The sequence below is a fragment of the Carya illinoinensis genome, chromosome 14 (assembly GCF_018687715.1).
Source record: "Carya illinoinensis cultivar Pawnee chromosome 14, C.illinoinensisPawnee_v1, whole genome shotgun sequence".
NCBI lineage: Eukaryota > Viridiplantae > Streptophyta > Magnoliopsida > Fagales > Juglandaceae > Carya > Carya illinoinensis.
In genome coordinates, this window is record NC_056765.1 from 29,958,060 (window position 1) to 29,980,907 (window position 22,848).

The 22,848-nt window shown below is 34.4% G+C and overlaps 1 protein-coding gene and 1 pseudogene across 1 annotated transcript; both read right to left on the reverse strand.

The window, feature by feature from the left end:
* Positions 1–7,569: 7,569 nt before the first annotated feature.
* LOC122293469 (transcription factor MYB46-like) lies at positions 7,570–10,605 on the reverse strand. The gene is made up of 2 exons (XM_043102046.1): positions 10,166–10,605; positions 7,570–8,850 (listed from the first exon to the last, which is right to left on the reverse strand). Exons 1-2 carry the CDS (start codon positions 10,513–10,515, stop codon positions 8,169–8,171), a joined length of 1,032 nt encoding a protein of 343 aa, XP_042957980.1. The 5' UTR covers positions 10,516–10,605; the 3' UTR covers positions 7,570–8,168.
* Positions 10,606–16,797: 6,192 nt separating this feature from the next.
* Positions 16,798–22,655, reverse strand: LOC122293801 (annotated as a pseudogene).
* Between the last annotated feature and the right edge of the window lie 193 nt (positions 22,656–22,848).

Genomic DNA, 22,848 nt, shown 5'->3' on the forward strand with positions numbered 1-22,848 from the left:
CGCGGAGGCCACGACTTCATTTTCAGTGTCGGTTTCTCCTCAAGCTTTCATTGGTGAATGAACCTCCTCTTTTCAATGACATCTTCAGCTTGGACACCTGTCCCAATGCACCACTACTTTTGTTATTTGTAACTTTACTATACCTACTAGTTCACACGCACCTATTAATCATTGTATTGCTTGTTTACAAGCCAAAACATATGCACTTCCACACCCTTTATCTTTTTCAAGGTCCACAAAACCATTGGAGCAACTTTTTCTAGATGTAAGGGGTCCAGCCCCAATTCTATCCACAAACAGTTGTCAGTTTTATTTTTCAATTGTTGATGACCACTCTAAGTATATTTGGCTTTTTCCTATTCAATCAAAATCGAATGTTCACCCATTTTTATTGCCTTTTTGCGTTATGTGAGTAATTATTTTTCTTCAAATGTAATGTTGTTTAATCTGATTAGGGCGGTGAATTCTGACCTCTTAAAAAAATTATTCAATCTTTCAATATTGTACATCGTGTTACATGTCCCTATTCACATGAACAAAATGAGACTATTGAATGTTGTCACAAGCATATAGTGGTGGAGACTGGCTTGTCACTTTTAAACCAAGCCTCATTGCCTTCTCAATATTGGTCTGACGCATTTCAAACATCTTATTAATCGGATGTCTACCCCTATTTTAAAAAATAAATCTCCCTTTCAAATTTTCTTCAAAAAAAATTTTGATTATAATTTTTTTCGTACTTTTGGCACTACGTGTTGGCCAAATTTACGACCCTACAATAAACATAAAATGGATCTTAGATCCATTCTTTGTGTTTTCATGGGCTATAACCTAGATCACAAAATATAAGTACCTTCATTTCTCATTGGGCTGCATCTACACTTCTAGGGATGTCCTTTTTAATGAAAATCAATTTCATTTTAACTCCCAGCTCAACTCATCTATCCCTGACCAACCATTTGTTTTACCCAACTTCATTTGCGCTAGGCCAGCTTCTCAACATTGACCCACTCAAGCCCACTCTCACACTCCCATAACCCGTTCCTCACCACCTGATCGAAACCATCACTCACTTTCACAGCCCACTTTCTCTATCTTTAGCCTATCTCTCCATTAACATCACAAAGCCCAAACTCTATTCGGTCTAATCCCCTTTCACTCAATACACTCACCTCGACTTCAATCCCTGATACTAAATCATCTCCAAATTCACATCCCTCTCAATCTCTAGAATCCATTCATCCAAAAGAACTCTCTCCCTCATCCTTGTCTCTTCCAGTTTCACATGTTGTGGTTCAAAGTCACAACTCTCATCCAATGGTAACACATGCTAAGGTAAATACTTTGAGATCGACCTCTCATTCGCATTGATGGCACTGTGCCATGGCCTCCTTGAAAACCTTCTCTCTCACTTACACTATTTGCATCTACACTAGTACTTGAGGAACCCATGAATTACACAGAGCCATCTAGGTTTCTTGAATGGCGAGAAGCCATGCAATCCGAATTTCATGCATTTCTTCACAATCACATGTGGGACTTAGTTCCCCCAACAACCTCCTTCAATGTTTTGGGATCCAAATGGAACATCAAAATAAAAAAAGAAGAAGGCTGATGGTACTCTGGAAAGGTGTAAAGCACTTCTAGTAGCTAAAGGATTTCACCAACAAGCTGAGGTTGACTAAAATGAGACTTTCTCTCCTGTAGTCAAACCAACTACCATTTGGATTCTACTATCCTTAGCTGTTTCTTTCAATTGGCCACTGTAGCAACTATACCTACAGTAGCTAGACATACAAAATGCCTTCTTACATGGTTAACTGGAGGAAGTAGTATATATGCAACAACCCCTACGTTTTGTTCATCCTGACTTTCTCTTCTATGTGTGTAAACTGAAAAATGTCATTTATGGTCGGGGCCTGGTTTTCTAAACTCAGTAACAAGTTATTTTCACTTGGTTTTCAAGAGTTAAAGTCTTATACTTCTCTTTTTAATTATTGTAATGTTTCTCATATTATTTTTGTTTTGATATATATAGATGACATTATTGTAACTAGTTCCAGCTTTCAATTAATTTCTGAGTTTATTTCTTATCTTGGCATGTCATTCCCTATTAAAGACTCAACTTCATTACTTCTTAGGAATTGAAATTTCTAGAAATAATCAAGGCTTGTACTATGTCAGTCCAAATATGTGTCAGATTTTCTTAAGCATACAAATATGTACAATGCAAAACCAATTTCTACTCCAATGTCCTCATCGCTTAAACTTTCAACTTTTGAAGGAAACTCCTTTGAGGATCCTCATCTCTATTATAGTGTAGTTGGTAACTTGCAATATCTATCTTTCACTCGTCCAGACATTTCATTTGCAATCAATAAAATATGTCAATGTATGCATAGTCTAAAAATTTTGCTTTGGCAAGCTGTCAAAAGAATATCTTAGACAAACTCCTCACTTTGGTCTTCATTTCTCTCCATCTTCCAAATTAACGCTTTCAACTTTTTCTGATGCTGACTAGGCTTGTAGTTCTGATAATAGAAAATCTACAGGCAAGTTTTGTATATTCTTTGGATCTCATCTTGTTTCTTGGAGCTCCAAAAAGCTACCAACTATTGCCTGATCTTCTACTAAAGCAGAGTATAAAGTTATGGCTAATACCACTAATGAACTCCTTTGGAATCAAAATCTTTTGATGAAACTTGGGATTTTTTTAGAAAAACCTCCAACACTTTGGTGTGATAACTTGGATGCAACTTATTTATCAGTGAATTCAGTTCTACATGCTCGTACCAAATATGTAGAGTTAGATTACTACTTTCTACGGGATCACGTGGCACCCAAAACCCTTATTGTTTCATTTGTTTCTAGCAAAGATCAGCTAGCTGATATCCTCACAAAACTATTGTCAACAACTCGGTTTCTTTTTCTACAATCAAGCCTCATTGTTTCACAAGTGCTGCTTGCATCGAGGGGGATTGTTAAGGAAGATGAGAAGGGCAGTATCAAATTTGTTAAAACAGAGGCCCACAATAGAGCACACAATAAATCCCTCGCAATAGAGATCAAGCATGCATAGCAGAGAATCAACAAGTCCCTCATAGTAGATACCTTGCATACACAACAAAGAATTAAAGATTCTTCTAGAAATGTAAATATAGGACAGGTGTCATCTAATCTTAGCATTAAGAAAATCTATTAGCTACAATAGTTGTCTATATAGTTTGTAAATACACGATAGAATGTATGCAACAATAGAGAATGAAAATACTGTGTTTTTTTTTGTGTATTGTGTCGAACATCTAATATGCATTATGAGAATTAATCTCGTTAGTTAAACGACTATATTATTCATTAAGTATATATTTATAGTATCATATGGTGGAAGCCCTAATTTCACAATTTCTAAGTTATTCGTTCAAGCGGATTGAGTGTTGAGCTTCCATCGAGTAAACTCTTTGTTTGATCTTCGCTTGAGTGAGTCTCAAGCAAATTCTTTGTCTGAGTTTTGCTTGAGTGACTTCTTGTGTGAACTTCGTGCAAACTTTTTGTCAGGTACTTCCTGAGTCAAAACCGTGCCAAAATTTTTCTCCAAGATGTTTTTCCCAAATTGCCCCCACGAGTCTCATTGAAGCTCTACCGAAAAACTTGATAATAAAACCATTACAGGTTGAGTCATCAAATTAGTCTACCATAACAATAAATTAGGTTCCGCAAACCCAACACCAAAGTACCTATAATAAGGGGTGGCCTGGAACATTAACATCCTTTGCAAACGTCAATCGTGCTCCAAAACTGAGCTCCACTCCAAGAATGAATACCAGACCAATTAAGCACACAATCCTAGTTAGCTGCATGTAGCACAAGTGCATATATCACAGATTCTTAGCAGAATAATCATAATATTACTTATATAAAAGACAGAATATTATTCTATAGATGACATGATGCCATATCATCCATCAGGAAAAAAAAAAAAAAAAAACCAAATTGAAACCTGCAATAATTGAGATACTGCCGCCTCTACAGTTAGCTTGTTATGGTACCATTTTGAATGCAAATGCACTTGGAAGTATTATTGCCCGAAAAAGACTGGAAAACATGATCTGTAGTTCAGCATGTGCACACTGCACAGGCCGATTGAAAAAGAACCTAAAACAATGAAATGATTGATTGTACTCCTGGCCGGAGTCATTTCAACCTATATGAAGTGTCTCAAAGAGGTACGTCATGGTAATAAAAATATTATCTTTACATGGTTTTAAGGATAAAAAGGCCGAAGATTTGAGGTACTCTGTCATGAGTCATGACCAGTACTACTCTCCTTGTGGAGGAGTAGATCAGAGATAACAACAGTACCATAGTTTTCTTAATTTCCAAGTAATTAAACCCGATATATGCTATTTTTATGCGTCAAAAAGCAGGTGAAGTTACAGTACTAGTACTGGGAAGTAAGATTGTCTAATTAAATGAAGGCGACTTTGTCACCATACGTGAACTCATATATTAATGTTGCAGAGCAACTTTTTGTCACTGAATGCAGCATGCCTAGAGATTGTTAATTTTTGGGGCGTAAGTCTACAGATTGTTTAGTCATCATTATCAGTACAGATCAACTCTGCTAAATATGATCAAATGATGAACAACTTGATTATGAGCTTTATCCATGGAAGAGTTTCATGTATCTTTATCCATGGTTTCTTGAACCATTCATGTCTAGACACGAATTCTTTGAGAAGATTACAGCTCCTTAAATCAATAATAATATTTTCAGTACTGTAGATATATGTGATCATGATCAGTAAGAGCATTGACATTAATTTGGTTAAATTCATCTTTAAATTTGATTAATATCAACACTTTTTTACATTTACCTATTCCATCAAAATTTAATCTCCACATTGAATTAGCCATTCATTCTCTATATAATAAAAAAATATTATTAAATTAATAAATTTTTTATTTAATTTATTTTCTCACATTTTGTAATTCTACCAATTAAATGTTAATAATAATTATATTTTAATTAGATTAATATTAAAAAAATTATTATTAAATGTTAATAAAAATAATTATATTATATTACATTAAAAAAAGTATTATTAAATGTTAATAATAATTGTATTATATTAAATTAATATTAAAAAAAAGTATTATTAAATTTTAATAGTAATTATATTCTAATTAAATTAATATTAAAAAAATATTATTAAATGTTAATAGTAATTATATTCTAATTAAATTAATATTAAAAAAGTATTATTAAATGTTAATAATAATTATATTATAATTAAATTGATATTAAAAAAAGTATTACTAAATGTTAATAATAATTATTATTATAATATAAAAAATAATAATAATTATTATATTATATTATATTAATATTACAAGAAAAGTATTATTAAATGCTAATAGTAATTATATTTTAATTAAATTAATATTAAAAAATGTATTGTTAAATGTTAATAATAATTATATTATATTCAATTAATATTAAAAAATATTATTAAATGTTAATAATAATTATATTCTAAATGTTAAATGTTAATTATATTCTAATTAATTTAATTTATTTGTTTAGAATGAGAAATTAATATTTTAATATTTGATGAATGAATATTGATCTTTCATCTTTAATTAATTACTGTAATAAAAGTTTAAATTGTTTTAAATTTATTCAATTTAATATAAAATATTTTTAAGTTAAATTACGTAAAATTTGGTCAAATATCATATTTAATCAAGTCAATGTGAATGCCTTAAGTATTTAAGAAATTATATCTAACCTGTCCAGAAAAAACCCATTAATTAACCCATGCATGCTGGTCATCAGCAAGAAGTACTGATATTAATTAATGTTGCCAGCCAAACCTGCAAGCTGCAAACTGAAAATGCAGCATTAATATTGGATGTTGATCCCTGGTCTGCTGCCATTAATCATGATATTGCAGCTAGCCAAAGTCATACATAACTAATATAGACATTTTTTTAAAATCTTTTTTCTAAAAAAAAATAGACATTTTTTTTCTAGCTATATATATATATATATATAGAGAGAGAGAGAGAGAGAGAGAGTTATCAAGTAAAATGAGTAAATAGCTCTTGGTCCTAAACTTCTAAAATAAAAAATAATATATATCTAATTAAATTCCTTTTTTTTTTTCAAAACTAAAACTATTATATGAAAAAATATATTGAATTTAATTATTTTTATTGAGATATAAAAAACTAGTAGTCTTTTAGTTGATTGATTTTCCTAAAACACATGCTTTTTGTTTTCTCAAATTATATATGTCCTTTTTAATTACTTTGACATACCATATAAAATATAAATATATAGCTCTTGGTTATAAATTCCTCTCTTATTCTGAGTAAAATTTGTGAGATTTCTCATTTCTAACATAGAAACAAATTAATTAGGAAACAAGGGTTCGTGTGTGTATATATATAGATAGTGTTTGTGTGTGTCATGTGTGTGAATGCCTACGCCGCCGACGTTTCCATGCATGATGTGTGAATGCGCTAGAGTCGTCATGGGTTGGGACGTATATATGGCCTTAGCTAGGCTGCGGCATTCCCTCCATCTATCAAACGTCAAGATTAGAGCAGTAGTACCGAGGCCCAAATTTCCAGCTTTGAGGTAACAACTCTCTCTCTCTCTCTCTCTCTCTCTCTCTCTCTCTATATATATATATAAAAGCTAGCTAGCTTCTGGATCAAACAACCAGGACTATTGCATGCATTGCTTGGAGAAAAAACAAAAAACAATTGAAATGTCCAATCCAATACAGTACTTTACCAAATTAAATAACTAATGCTCCTCACATGATATCTATATATTATATGTTGGTTATGGCACATTAATTAAAAATCTAACGCTAAATGATTTAGAATGGCCACTTTTTTCTTCATCTCATGTCATTCGATTGAGTGAATTAAATGCATGGCCACCAATTGCTTGTTCCATAACTATATCAATATATATTATTCGATCGAGAGGTCGTTTTCCAAGATTGCTTTCTATTCACTTCTTTGAATGTACATGCATGATATGGTTTTCATGAACATGGATAACTTTATTTTGCATTGATTGTTCTTCAAATGGAATAATTATAAAAAGTGGCCATCTTTTGCCATCTTTACGCATAGCTAGCGATAAAAGGTGCTGAAAAAGTTGTAGAAGTAGTTGCCCCCTAATTAATTAACATATCATGCTCCCATTTATTATATATATATATATATATATATATGTAGAGAGAGAGAGAGAGAGAGAGAGAGAGAGAGAGACTTATAACTAACTATTAGAATAATGGAATATTACAATGAGATCAAGCTGACTAATCCTCCTTAACGAAGACTTCATGAGTTCCAAGTGGGGGAAAAAAAAGAGAGTTCCAAGTGGACATCTCAACTAATTATGTGATTAAACCTCATTTGAAGAAAAATGTTCCACTAGCTTGCTTTGAGTACATAGGGGGTAGTTGGGTATAATGTGTGTGTTTGAGTTTAATTGCGCGTGAGAGAGAGAGAGAGAGAGAGAGAGAGAGAGAGAGAAGAACAAGAAGAAGAAGAAGAAGAAGAGAGATTCTCAAATTCATCAATGTTTACACAGCCAACTAATCTCCCACTAATAACAACTTTCACCTCAATACTGTTTAATTTGTACATCTCATAATACTACCACTTATACATTCGCCCAAAAAATAGAAAAAGGAAACTTTTATATATTTGTATATACATACATACATACCAACTAATCTGGAGTGTCTTCTCTGTTTTTATATATATAGCTATGATCTACTTGAAGGGAAGATTATTACAGATAGCCGGATGATCAGAAAATGAACAAATTTCTCTTCCTATAATACACAATTTAAGGTATACATACATACAAGAATTTTATGGCCACCAATATATGTACCCCTTTAAGTTTGGCCTTTATTTTAGACCCCCCCCCCCCCATACAGTACTGCAGAAGCAACTCAGTTGTAAGGCAACCCAAAATCCATAGGGTAGGATTTGTTTTAGTTCTTCAGAACCTGGCCTATGACTATAGGATTTTGGTATAGAGTTCTATATATGGAAGGAGGAGGAGTTTGACATTTAAAAATATCCTATATAAGATATCAAAAAGAGAGAAGGGGAAATATTTGGAAGTTCATGAATCAATTACTGAACTGGAAATCAACTAAAGGAAAGGAGGGAACATCTTTCATCAACTCCTCCAAGTCCCATTCCCCCATTCTAAGCTCTTGATCCACCTCCCAACAATTTCCAACCCGAGCTAAGTTTTCTGCTCTGTTAATGTTGTTGTTGTTGTTCGTGTTATGGAAGGTGTTGTTATTCATTGCCCTCCTATATGTATTTTCTGTTTCAACTTTCTCCTCAATGCCTACGCTCTCTAAAGAAGGAACAAACATTTCCCCATCAAACCCAATATCAACATCTCCAAGGGCCCCATTTCCTCCAGGAAGATCATCTCCACCTAAATCAATTTGAGCCATGTATTGTGGTGCATTAAAGTATCCACTTGCAATATTATTGGACATGTTTAGGTCATGCTGGAACATATGCAATGGATCAACCATCTGGTTTAGGGCCATAGCCTGCATGGAAGATGATGATGATGATGATGAATCCATGTACATGGGCATGATGCCAGCAGCTTGTTCTTGCATGGAAATGAGCCCTCCCATGACTTGATGTTTTGGCGACGATGAATCGCTTGTGTTTGGTGAAGGTGATCCTGACTGCAGGTTCCTTAGCCTCTTCTTTACAGTTGAATTCCAAAAGTTCTTTATTTCATTGTCAGTTCGTCCTGGCAAGCGTGCTGCAATTTGAGACCACCTGTTCCAAAAAACAAAGGTCAAGAAACATACCAAATAAAGTGTTAGATCCACTCAATTACTAAAGTGTGTAATGCGTGCAGTTAGCAGTAGTACTACTGTATTAATATTAAGTTTCTTTTGCTGAATGTACGATTTGCATGCCGAATCAGGACATAAAAAGGTGAGGAGTGTCTTGAACTCAAAGGGTAGATACAGACACACCGTGGTACCGATTTTCCTTTTCAGTTAACTTTTGTCATCCACAAGAATCTGATCGAGCATATTATATATTTAAAAGTAGTAGTACCAGACAATAGACTTTTTGTGTCAGCCGGACGATTGAATTATAGCAATATTTTTATGCTTTCTAAATGATGCCTTTTCACGAAAGCTTAAAAATTTTTTTAAAAATTAAAAAGTACTCTTAAATATTATATATATATATATATATGTGTGTGTGTGTGTGTGTATGTGTGTGTGTTTGTGGAGTGTCTTCAACTCAAAGGGCGCTCAGAAGAGACCTATGTACTTTTCAGCTCAGAAAAATATCACTCCTCGAATGCATGTATGTATGCACGTACAGAGTAATTATGTGATATAAATATATATAGATGGATGCATATATATATGTGTGTGTGTGTATGTATAGGCTTTAAACTTCATCAGGAGAATTAATTATTAATCTACGATTTGCATATATATATATATATATATACATATGGTCATATTCAAGTAATATAATGGCTAAGGTTAACATCTCTGTCATGATCTTATTGAGTGATGAAGATATATGCATGCATGTATTAATTTTTAGACTTCGTTGGGAGAATGTACATATATACGAATGGTCATATTCGATCGAGCAGTACTAATAGCTAAGATCAACATCTCTGTCATGATCTATTTGCAGGCTAGTATTGATATCTGAAACTTAGGCTGATTATGTACGTACTTAATTTTGTCTGTTTGCGCTTTCCTTTCCTAGGCTAGCTAGCTGGCTGAGAATTTGAGATCAACTTCTCGTTCAAGAACTTTTTTTTCAAAACAAGTATGATTAATTTAGGTAAAAGTGGCTGGCATCATGCATCGACCCGTTTTTATTACATTATTATTATTATTATTATTATTATTATATATATATAAGTAATAAAAAATATAATGCCGTAACGGATCATATATGCTATAGCTTTCATAATTTTTCCCACCTAATGCATCGAAAAGGTTAGAAAAATGACAAGAAAAATGCGAAGTAAACACCGACAGATTAAGTAATTAGCATGAGAATGATATATGATGAAGGAGGCCAGGAAATTATATATCAAGGGATGAAGAACCTGTTGCCAAGAAGAGAGTGCAAATGGATGATGAGGGCTTCTTCTTGGGGAGAGAATGCGCCACGCTTAAGGTCAGGCCTCAAGTAATTAATCCAACGAAGGCGGCAGCTCTTCCCACACCTCTGCAAGCCAGCATTTCTGGCCACATCACTCCAACAACCTTGGCCATTGTTCAGCATATAATTCATGAGCTTGTCATCCTCTTCCGGTGACCACAAGCCTTTCCTAAGTTTGACATTGTTGGAATTTTGGACGTTAATTATGTCTTTCCCAGCTGAGGAGGAGGAGGAGGAGGAGCAGGAGGAGGGCTCTGGCTTCCTCATTCTCAGAGGCTGATCTGTGACCTGCATCCAAATGTAAGCAGTATGTATATATTTTTTTCAATCCCAACTGGGTTGATGTATGTTACTGAACTCTTTATAGAGAAAGAGAGAGAGAGGCCGGAGAGAGGAGGCTTATGAAGTGGGAAAAATGACCATGATGATATTGATGGCTGTGGGGTTTGCTTAGAATATAGGGAAGAGAGAGAGAGAGAGAGAGGGTTGGTTGATGGGTCTGAGTAGAAAACGGTTTGGAGGGGGACCTGAAGAGAGAGAGAGAGAGAGAGAGAGAGAGAGAGAGATGGTCGTCTTGTCTTTGACTCCATGACACCAAAAACTTGTCTTTTTTCTATTACCAATCTCATCACTCACATGGTACAGTCATGAAGAAAATATTGTGAAAGTTTGGTTTTATAACCAATTGCCAATGTATTTGCTTCCACTTCACATAATCTCCCTTTCACCTATATTTTCTGGATCTGTCGACTTTGATCTCCCTGCTAGCAGCTCCCTCCAATCCCTTTTTGCACTAACACGTGCATCTTAAGACAACAAATAAAATACTATATACTATATAACATAATGATACTAATATTCCACGTTTCGCATGCTCAATGGGTCCAAATCATAAACACACATGATCGGCTGCTTCCATCGGATCATTTTTTTTTTTTTATATTGTATATAATTAATTACCCAAATATATATATATGCTAATTATTAAGCTTTAAAATCAGTTCATACATATATATAGGAAAATTATAGAAGAAAAGTAGAAATCACTCCGTTAATTATATATATGTGTGTAGAATATGTTTATAATGAACAGCTTAAAAAACTTTCCACATGAGAGACAAAATAAATATAGATTTCTATGTATCTTCCAAGTTACAGAGACCTGGCGGCCTATTCCTGGTGGTTGAAGTACCCACCCCATGCATCAAGTGTTACAATATTATATATAATTGGGGTGGGGTTGTCACTCATGTACATGCGAATCTTCTGAAGTGTTAGAAAATTAAAACATCCACATCGAAGGTCTTTAACGAACCAATGGCAATGGCAGATCCTCAGAATCTTCCCCGCGGCCCTCAGAAGCTAGCAAGGTTCTCAATATATATTGTTCTGAGATCTCCCATCTCTGCAGTTTGATCAGTAAGTACCAGCTGCTAGCTAGATCTGTTGATGCTAATTAACAAAAGGTCAAAAAGAAAGTCCAAAAAGTTTGCAGGCAATAGAGACATATATCGATCAAGAAAATGATCAGTGGCATGTCGGAATTAGAAGATCAGACCCCATTGGATTAACAATAGAGTACTACTACGAGAATAATAATCAAAATTTAGTACTTACGAAACCTACATGTACACATACAAACATATCTATGTATGTGGCAATATAGGATTTGTTTTGATCAAAGTCGGAGAAGATCAAATCTTGAAATTTCTAAATATGCGCGCGCGCAGTCATATCAATATGATAAGCAATATTCCAAGATTATATATATATCGTCGGGAAGACGTCATATGTTGCATTGGCTAGCTTCCTTCAAATACTCTCATGATTAATCACACTAAAAGCAAGTGCACGCGCAAAACAAGTAATGCTAATATACATAAAATGCAAATATTTATAAAACTAACTAAACATCCTTAATCATTGTTGCGAGGAGCACCGATCAACGTTAATGTAGTACTTGCTTAAAGAGTCCAAAAAATACATACAAAATTCTGTAAATATATAGTGAAAAGATATATTTTTATATAAATATATGACAGTAGACATGCTGCATGCATGCCCATTAGAGATCAGGTACTGATAAAAAAAGGGTAGCTTCCAGTAATAGTATACTAGTACCTTTCCGTGGTCTGATTCCTTCAAGGATTTTGTCAAGACATGAAAACTAGCCAGGTTTGTCCCCTTGGGAATGCACGTTGATTACCCGTGTAATAAGCCAACGTACGTGCCTTTAATTGAGATTGAAAGGACTGGACCAACAAAATAAAGCCTGGCCATTTCTAAATAAACCAAGTAAAAGGAAGAAGCAGCTAGACGTCATCCAAATAGGGTACGTACGTATGTCGTGATGCAGATGATGATCATCTAGGGCCATTGAATTAGGATACTCTCATTATTTGACGAAAACAGCCGCCAAAGAGCTAAGCTAGCTAGCTAGCTAGCTAGCATGTATTTGTAAAGGGTTGGATGGATTTTAGAAGGCATGGATGCAGTGGCCTAGCTGGCTAGCAGCTGGTACGCATATCAGACTTGCCGATCCCTAAATTGCTCATGTTGAGGTCTTCTTTCAATATGAAAAGAACAGGAAAGTGTAAGAAGGGATGCATACATTATTATTATTATTATTATTATTATTATTATTATATGTTATTTATATGGATATATATCATTTTTGCAGCATATCATTCAGCATCAGACTGAAGAGAAAGAGACTTATATATTGCTTGTTTCAGTTCGTTTTAGATCGAGCAGCAAAGACAGAGTAATGTTATGCGTGTAAATTTAAAATATGTAAATCTCGCATATTTATTTTTTTTTTTAAAAAATCTATTATTAAAATATAAATTTTTTCATATAAATTTCAAGTGATTATTAAAATGTTAAACTATTTTAAAATAAAAAATTATGCGGAAGTTGTACATTTCATATATAAAAGAATATACAAATCATAATTCAATAAGAAATTAGCATGTAGATCAGGTATCAAAAGATTGTCAAGAGTGTAATTAATGGATGGATAGCAAAAGATTGACTTCACTTAGCCCATCGATTTAAACACCTGCACATGATAGAACTAATGACAAGTACTTATATTCCTTTTGATGGACACCAGATCATAAAATGTAGCCCCCCATGTCGGGAGCCAACCAATGAAATCAAACACATATATGTATGCATGTCATGTATATATAATAGTGCCCTACCAAGTTTTTCAACCCCCCAACCCCCCGCTCCCAAAAAAAAAAAGGACTTAGCATGCATGTATGTTGAAATCTAAACTCAATTAATGTTTAATCTGTCCCTAGTCACCATCAAGTTCTACCATGGTCTAGCTAAAGTATGTATAACCCAAAAAAATATTATTCTTTCATCTAATTTTCATTATTCTTAATCACACGATCGAATTGATGTGTCACATTTTTATTAATAAATTGATGTATCGTATTTTAAGTGACTTTTCATATAAGTGATTGACATGAAATCGCTGTAAATCTTATACATTAACCAATATGATGCATTAGTCAATATGATTAGAGACCATAAAATTCAGAATAAACAGTAACATTTCTCTTAACAGATCGAATTAGCAGAATTAAAGTTAGACCTATCATTATATTCTCATGAGGAAAAGACTAGGGATGCTACAATTACTGCAAATTTTACTACACATTACATGTATATATATAATTATTAATCACATAAATGGAGTTTGCAAGAGTAAAAATTGTAGCATGTTTAGCATTTCCCACAGGAATGATATATAACCAGGATTGATATGTAGGAATTAGATGCATGCATCAATATGGTTGAGATCGACTTTTCCTTTGGCAACGTCTCATGAAAGTACTCATGCATACATGCCTGACAAAATGGGTCCCATGTTTCATGTCTTTTGTATCAGAACGATTAATGCTATTGCCATGCACCCGACTTGATCTCTAAACCGCATACGTAATTACACAGCGTATTGGCGGCAGGCTAGCTAGCTAGCTTGTTTTGTTCTTGCTAGGTGCATGGCACGTAGTACTCAACGGTCATGAATTAATCCTACTTCCAACGTCCAAGAGCAATATTTCAATGATAAGAGAAGCAAAGTGATTACGACAACACATGAAATTAATTAAGAAGTTGGCGGCATCTCCTTGAACACAACATTTCCAACAGTACTAAGACATCTTCTTGAACAATGAACCTTCCTAATCATCGATGTTTACGCATTCAGGTATCATCAAGGGCTGTCAGATGCAACCCAAGCCAAAGGAACTTTTTCCAAAGCAAAAGGAAAAACATCCTTGGTAGATTTGGTAAACAATGCTCAAAACTACTTACGCACCACCACACGTGAAGTCACTGCATGTATTTGACAAAATTCTGCTCTTTAGCCTGATTTAAAAATAGATCTGGCTAGCTACAACATAATATAACAGTATACCAAATAGATTCACAAGCACATTCAAGATCGATGACATCACCCACCTGGCCTCAACACATCATCATGATGAGTTTCCACACCAATCTAAAAAAGGATCAGCACCTTCATCACGCGGTCCCAGTCCACCATAATAAGGATGGGCGCCACCAGGGAGCTAGCCACCAATACATCTAGATGGCACCTTCATTGCATTAATCACGCCAAGCCCACACATGGTCTTGAATGTATTAATAGTATCTTGAAACTTACTAATCCTTGTTCCTTCTACCAATATTGATGAATCTTCTTGCAAAGAATCATCAATATTTGATATGCAAATAATTTGTCACGAAACTGTGACTTTAGCTTGAAGGAAGGAAGATTCTTATTGATTTTGTTCTAATGCCATGTACAAAGCTAATTCTTATCTACAAATTTGAGGTTGATATGTGTACAGGAGCCAGGCTTCTGGACGAGGTAGGGGTTTTCAATATTAGAGAGATATATATATTGCCTAGGAAGCCAAAGACTCAACTAATGGGGAGCTTTGCTTAATTCTTAATTTCAACGCTTATGGGAACGAGCAAGTGTTTTTCCTTGGCAGGTGAATTTCTTTTTATCGGTCAAACGATATGTTGAACAGCAGCAAAACAATCATTAACATTTAATGGAAAGATGATCAATTGGCTTCCTATAATATAGCTTAAAATCCAAATCATAAAATGATTGTTTACTTATATCTTGCTCGATCGTGTATGATGGACCATTTCATTGTTTGAAATCAAATGGTGTAAATCAGTTATTTTTTCAAAAAGGCACAAAAAAGCTTGTTTGTTTTCACAACTCCTTTTAACTCATCTCATCTAATCATTACAATTTTTCTAAATTCTGACACAAAATAAAATAAATAATTCAACTTTTTCAAATCCTAAAACAAAAATAATATTAATAAGTATATTTTATTCATATTTTAACTTTAATCTCATCTCATCTTATTTACGAAAACAAACGTAAGAGTATCAAACAATCAGCAATATATGAAGCGAACTTTCTTATTCAAAATTGAACTCAAGTATTACAAGATTAGGTGCAACAACCAATTTCAAGACACTTTGATAATAATAATAATAAAAAAAACCACTATCAAACTCAAAAAAAGAAATGGAAAAAAAAAAAAAAAAACAACTCAACACAGATTCTGCTAAAACAAAGAAAATAAGACTGCTCCGGCCCATTATCAAGCAAGAATGCAAGATGCAATTTACAGTAAACAAAATTATAGAAAAGTTCTCTCAACAGCAAGTATACCCAATATTTTTTTGATAATTAACAAGATTTTTTTGAAGCAAGTATGCCCAAGATTCAGAATGCTATCTTTGTGATCAATCATAAACGTCCAATTCGTCCTGAGAGAAAAAAAAAGCATATTAATGTTTAACGAAGAATTATCTCGTGAATCGAAAATCCCTTGAATTTAAAACGTACCTAAGGATTAGATACGCCATAGATCATGGACATTAGCAGTCTCGCTCTCATATTATCAGTATAATGATGCATGGAGAACTTCTAAAAAAATCAGATACAAGGTATAAAGCTAAATAAAAGTTTACAAATTAAAGATTGCATTTGAGTCCCAAATATATAAAAATCAAGACATAAATTGGAATACTTTCCCACCAATATGGATCTAAGACATAAATTGGAGATAATATATAAAATTTCTGCATTAAATGATTAAGGACTGGAACTTTTGAAGGCATAATACTATATATAGCAAGAAAGGTGAGCTCCATGCTCAACAGTTGTTCTCTCAAGAACCAAAGATCCTTGATGCTGACTGCATGATCCGCGTCCTCATGCCTAATTTACCCACCTCAAGGGTAGAAGTACTAGCCCATGTGAATCTGAATATCTTGATACTGAAGCACCTGAAACGAACACAGGCAGAGAAGGAAAATATTGCCCCTGCATATAGATACAGGCATACGTAATTAAAGACCATGAACATTCAATATACAGAAGATATTTTAGTTATTAAACAAGAAAGCATTCTTGCATATTAAAAACAAATTCACTTTCAAAATACAGATACATGGGGAAAGATCAGACCTGTTAATGCAATAAAAAAACAAAAGCCATGCATGTGATGTACCTCAAATAAATTAGTGTCTTTGGGTTTTTCCAATAGAGCGCTTCCCTTTGAACAAGTGTACGCTTTGGTTTCAAAGTAGGGATTACTCTGTCTGCCTCACCACGATGAGCATCCTTGTTCCTCTTCTTGGCAAGTTTCACTACCTTGACCTATTGAGAAGAGTCCTTAAAGCCCTCTCCTGGGAAACTCACGTGGTGGCCGTGACTTCGACCTAGACCGGGATATAGACCTAATCAGCAGCTTCTTGTTAAGTGTGTCAACATCCATATCTATAAGATCACCACCATCAGTAGCTCCCCTTTTAGGTGACCTCTTCCTCTTACAGCCCTTGACCTACTATGGGCTCGATTAATGGTTGTTAATGTGTAAATTTGTACAACAGATCGAAAGGGAGGAAGAATGATTCCCGCCCACGTTGGTGATTTAGGCTTCGATACAGTACTCTTCACGTTCATCTATAAAATAAATCATAAATAAGCTAATAAAAGTTAATAAAAAGAGACACATAGATTTACGTGATTCAGCATAATGCCTATATCCACGGATTGTTTGGAGATAAAATTCACTATAATGGGCGATTTTACAATTTCTCATAGCTTTACATATCTCATAATATAATGGATGAATTTAGTTTAAGCATAAATAAGTTGTGGTGAGTTTGGGCGTAGGGAGCTTCTGTGATCAGTCTGTGGAAAGTTCGTCAGATTTGTGGGATCTCCTTCTTATATAGAGGTCTATTTCCTTGGAGTGATTGAATCTAATTTACCTTGTGAATCATTTTCCTTTTAGAAGTCTGAGTCTCTTTCCTTTTAGAAGTCTGTGTGTCTTTCCTTTTAGGAGTATGAGTCAACTTATCTTATCTCTTCTTGGTTTTATCTCTTAACTTAGTTTTCGGCCTTATCTCTTAACTAAATTATAAGCTACTGATTTGACCCCTACAATAGCCACATTTGGATCCAGCCGCAGACCAGACAGTTGCCTTCCCATTCTCTTTAATGTGAACTGCCTGTCCTTGTCAAGTTTTCTTGGTACGATAAGTCAGCTCTCTACATTGCTCTTCTTCACTCTATGCTGTTGAATGAGCATGCTTTTCTTTTTCTAGATCTTAGCCAATGCTTTTTGCTCTTCTGGGGTTAATTTCTTGCCATCCATTTCAAAATCATTATTAGCCTTATCTGCTTGTCGTAGCTCTTCTTCTTGTTCCAATTTTTCTATTCATTGTAAAATATCAGGATCAATGAAGTCATATACATTGTGCCCATCAATAATTTCAAGCATTACATCTTCTTTCCACTCATTATTGGCTAAGATATAATTCTTCTTCAAACTAGCATAGTATATACCTGCACCGCCATTCTGATCCTCCAAATCCTTTTCGGTTTTCCTATTTTGCTTCTTAGCTGCTTGCTTAACTCTAGCTTCCAAAACTGCTAGAGGAATATAAGGTGGCCTTTCCTTCTAGTATCGCGACTTTGGCATTGCCACATGAAAACAATTCAAGCAATTGTTTATATTTTTAGTTTTCATCTTTAATTCCACCCTTTGATCCAATAACCTTTCACAGGATGCATTTTTCACAATAATTATTCCATCTTCAGTCAAAGTACTCATTGTCCACTGGTAGGTTCACCTCCTTGATCAATCACAGTCTTCATAGCTTCAACTTTTATCTCCATGACCAACTTTATATCTTCCTCTAATATCTCTTCTTGTGGTTACAAATTAGTCTTGTTGCAGACTATAATCAATGGTTTGTTCAAAAATAGAAACTTAATGCTCTAGAAGAGGGCAGCCTATTGCGCAATGCTATACCCACAAAACCATGAGATGTCTAAGAAGAACAAAACAGTAGCTCGCAGATGCACTAGAGCTGTGATACGGTACATCTCAATAATGTTTTAATCTTCCAAAGCCCGGTCCAAATGTAAAGCCTAGGTCATGGCCCAAGCCCAGACGAAGCCTAGCCCCTGAAGACCCCAAAAACAGCGTCATTCAATAAGTTTTTCTTTCCCCTTCATCAGTCTATTGTTCCTCGATTTTCTCTCACTTTCAGTTTTCCTTCTTCCTCATTTCTCTCCCCGTAATCTCGTCTACTCTCATGCCTCAGCAATTGCTTTGTGTGTTCCTCACTCTTAAAATCCTTCTCAACAGACTCTCTCTCTCTCTCTCTCTCTCTCTCTCTCTCTCTCTCTCTCTCTCTCTCTCTCTCTCTCTCTCCCCTTGCAAATTTCTTCAATTTTCGGTGGGTTCCTGGATTTGGTATCGCCAAGCTCTTTGCTGAACATTGAACATCTTCAATCTTCGCTGCCAATGCCACCTTGGATCTCCTTGTTATGACGATAATCATCTTAGATCTTCTCCTTTGTTTTCCCCTATTTACAATTTTAACATTGCTTTTAAAAATTTATGGGTTGTAGCAAAATTTCTTAGGTTTCCACTTCTTTTTCTACATTCGACATTGCCGTGTGTGACAAAGAACTTGTAAGCTATATGCATCTACCCCTTTTTATTTTTCCTCTTGTTGTGTGCGTGCGTATGTCCTTTGCTCTATCCCGAGGCCTAAACCTCCCTTGTTGTACACAAAACACAAACATCACCATTCATAGATTGTGTATTTCTTTGGGTTGTCGTCCATTCTTCGCACTAGAATTGTACTGAACTTGGAAAGTCTTTTCACTCACTCACTGATCTTAGTTTCGCACACTCTAAATTTTCACACAAATTCCTCACAGCACGCACTCTATTTTCCTGTAAGCCACTGTTCCTCCAAATTATTTTGGAATTGAATTATTGTTGGGTTGTGTAATACTAATCGCATGGTAGTAAACCTAGTCCTAGGCAACACTATATTACTCAAAAACCAGCAAATCATCACTTCATAATTGTGAAAGATAATCACGAACACTAGTCTTGAAGCCATGATTTATGTTAGAAATTCTTTTATCTACACCAATTGGGATATTTGTGTTGTTATGATATTCATGAATGAATTAATGAATTTTATGAAACTTTGGTGGCAGTGTTGGACAGTTTGGAGTTGTTGTGGCTGGTTGGGGTTGATTTGACTGTGTGAGTGAAGTTTTTATGACTGTCTGGAGTTGTTATGTTGAGCTGTTTTGGGTTTAAATATTGATTGTTGAATTAACATGGTTCTTTGTGGGTTATAAGCTACTATTTGAATTGATGTTGGTTGTCGGGATTGTTTCTATTGTTGGTTTTGTGTGTTAGGCTGGTTGTGTAGACATGTTGTGAGTTGTATAAATATTCAGGGTTGATGTGTGGGCTATTCAGAATAGGTGGCTATTTGGTTTGATATGGATGGTTGATTGAGTTTTATGTGTACCGTGTAGTTAGGAGTGGCTAGTTGGGTTGTTTAATTTGCTTAAAAATGTGGTTGTTATGCTTGATGTGTGTGTGACGTAATAATCACGATTGTTGGGTTATTTGACATGTCGGGAGTGAGTGATTTGACTTGAAAATGTGGTAAATTTGTTTAACAAGTGTATGATGTATTAACTACTAATTTTGGGCTCTTGTTAATCCACCATTAGGATCGGGTAGCTGCTGTATTGACTAGTTTTGGAGTTTGTGCAGGTCATTAATATGCCAATGCTTATTCTTTGGTATAGGTGTTAAGATTACTAGAGTTTAGACTCAAGATTTAGATAGTACACTACGACAGTCAGGTAAGCAGGGTTCTTATACTAGACTTTACATAAAAGAAATGAACTGAGATTAATTTTGAAAAATATACATGTTTGTTATTAAATGAAATTTGAAACAATTTCAGTTATTTGTTTTGTATTACTCATGTAATTTGTATGAAAGAGAAAAAATATTTTTGTCAATACTAGTGTATATATAAGCAAATTTTTGGCATTCTATTTATAAACTATATAAAAAGAGCAAATATAAAATTTATGAAAATTTGTGCATAGTTTTATGAAAATGCTTGGATTCTGTTTTTGAGTATGTGAGAATGATTTGAATATGTTTTGTACTCTGTCTTATTGTGATATGGGATCTAAAAACATTTGGCATGACATTCTAATTTTGTATTTGACTCTGATTCTGCTCTGCTTTACTCTACTCTATTTTGGTTGGTGTCAACTTCTATGTCTCTGAGTGCAACCACTCTGAAAACAAAGTGATTTTTGTGTGGTCTTTCCTGTGTGCACACTTAGAGCTCCAAGAATAATAAGGGAAATATTCACTTTTGTCTATACTCGGTTTGGTCACCATGGATAACGCAACCCTACCATAGGGTTAAACATGACCTCTGTTTCTATATGACGCTCTGATATGATATGATGATGATACCTAGTTTATGTTAAGCTAAAGTACTTTGGATTATAAATATTGTGAACCATCACTCTATTAACTTTGGAAACATGTTTTGTTCTACATGCTAACACTACAAATATTTTATTCTACATCTTGCAATGATCATGTTTATATATTGGTATATGTCGTCTACTTATTGAATTGTTGATAACCAATCCCTTATCTTTATAATATTTTCAGATGAGTTAGACAGTATAGTTGGTGATTAGGAATAAATAGCTTGGGCAAAATTAGTTGGGGCTAGGGAGTTGAGTACCTAAGGGTACTTTCACTATTGGAGATTTCTCTTTACTAGTTTGGTTTTCAGTATGTGTATTTAGTTTATGGAGACACATAAAATTTCTAGTTATTATGTTGAGTTTAATGAGAGTTTGTTTAACAACTGATTATTTTATTGGATTAGTGTATTGATGACCTTGTTAAGGAACTTATGTGGTTGGTCTAAATAGATAAACTTATGTTATATTTTAGAACTTTTAGAAATTTTATCAGTATTATGAGAGATACATTTAGGTGACAGGAGCTAACTCCCTGGACATCTGGGATCGGGGCATTACACCAAAACTCCCAATGTATCAATGACTTGGTATTGTAGGTATTTGTAATCTGTATGACCAACAAAGAGTGACTTCGTGGTGAAAGCATAGGGCTGGACATATACATCAGCCCAAGTGATTTGATCAATGAAAGAACTCTTTCCAACATTGGGGTACTCACAAATCAAGATTGCCCGAGTATTCGGGTCAATTGAAAGTAGAATCACCATGTGCTGCCGAAGATGTTCCATGTAAGTTAAACTAGGAGCAATTTGCTTTAGTATCATACACATGCAGCCGAGAGCATCAACCTTCAGACACTTGCATCAGTATAATGAGTCACCGTACTTTAACAATTTTACAGTCTTTAGCAATCTTACTAATAAGGTTCCTTGCCGTATTGATTTGGCTAAGGGCTAGCTTTTAGTGATCCTTATTGTAGAAAACATGAAGAAGGTCCCCATAAAAAGGGTGGATATCATCCAATCGAGGAAAATCATCAATGATGGTAGAGAGCTTCTCATGAAAGTTCTGTTGGGTATACTTCACTTTGTGCATGTAAAACTGAAGGAGATGGGAATAGCATACCACTTTTGAATGACAGTTGGTGTTTGTCATCGAGTGCAAGATAGAATAATGTCAATGAAGTCCTTCCCATTTGGTACCACAATGATCTTCTTGAAGTTATATTGCACAATCTTAAAGTTCAACTTTTACCTTGTGATATAGCCGTGAAGCAAATTAAAGGTAATTCAAACTAATACAGATCCAAAATTATCGCAACATTTAGTTAATAAAGCAAAACAAGCTATTATCAAAACCAAGCACATGTGTTCTTTACTAAAAGAAAATCACTAAATAAAGCATATTATTAATTTATCATATCAACAAGCTATCTTACTAGAGTCCTTGAAGATGTCACAGCCCAAAGATAAAGCTGAGCTTTGGACGCGAAGACAATGGGCCATGGGCCACCATTTATTTTCATGCTATGTTATTAGTTGCTTTTAATTACTTTGGGTTGTAACAGATATTGGGCCTCAACCCATAATATTTGAACAGTTTGCATTTAATTATTCTATTATCTAGCTAGGCCCATTTTGGGACATCACCATGTAACAAACAATCCCTACTTAGATGGGGCTATCGAAAAACACTAAATTTTCTAGTTTCTTCCATAT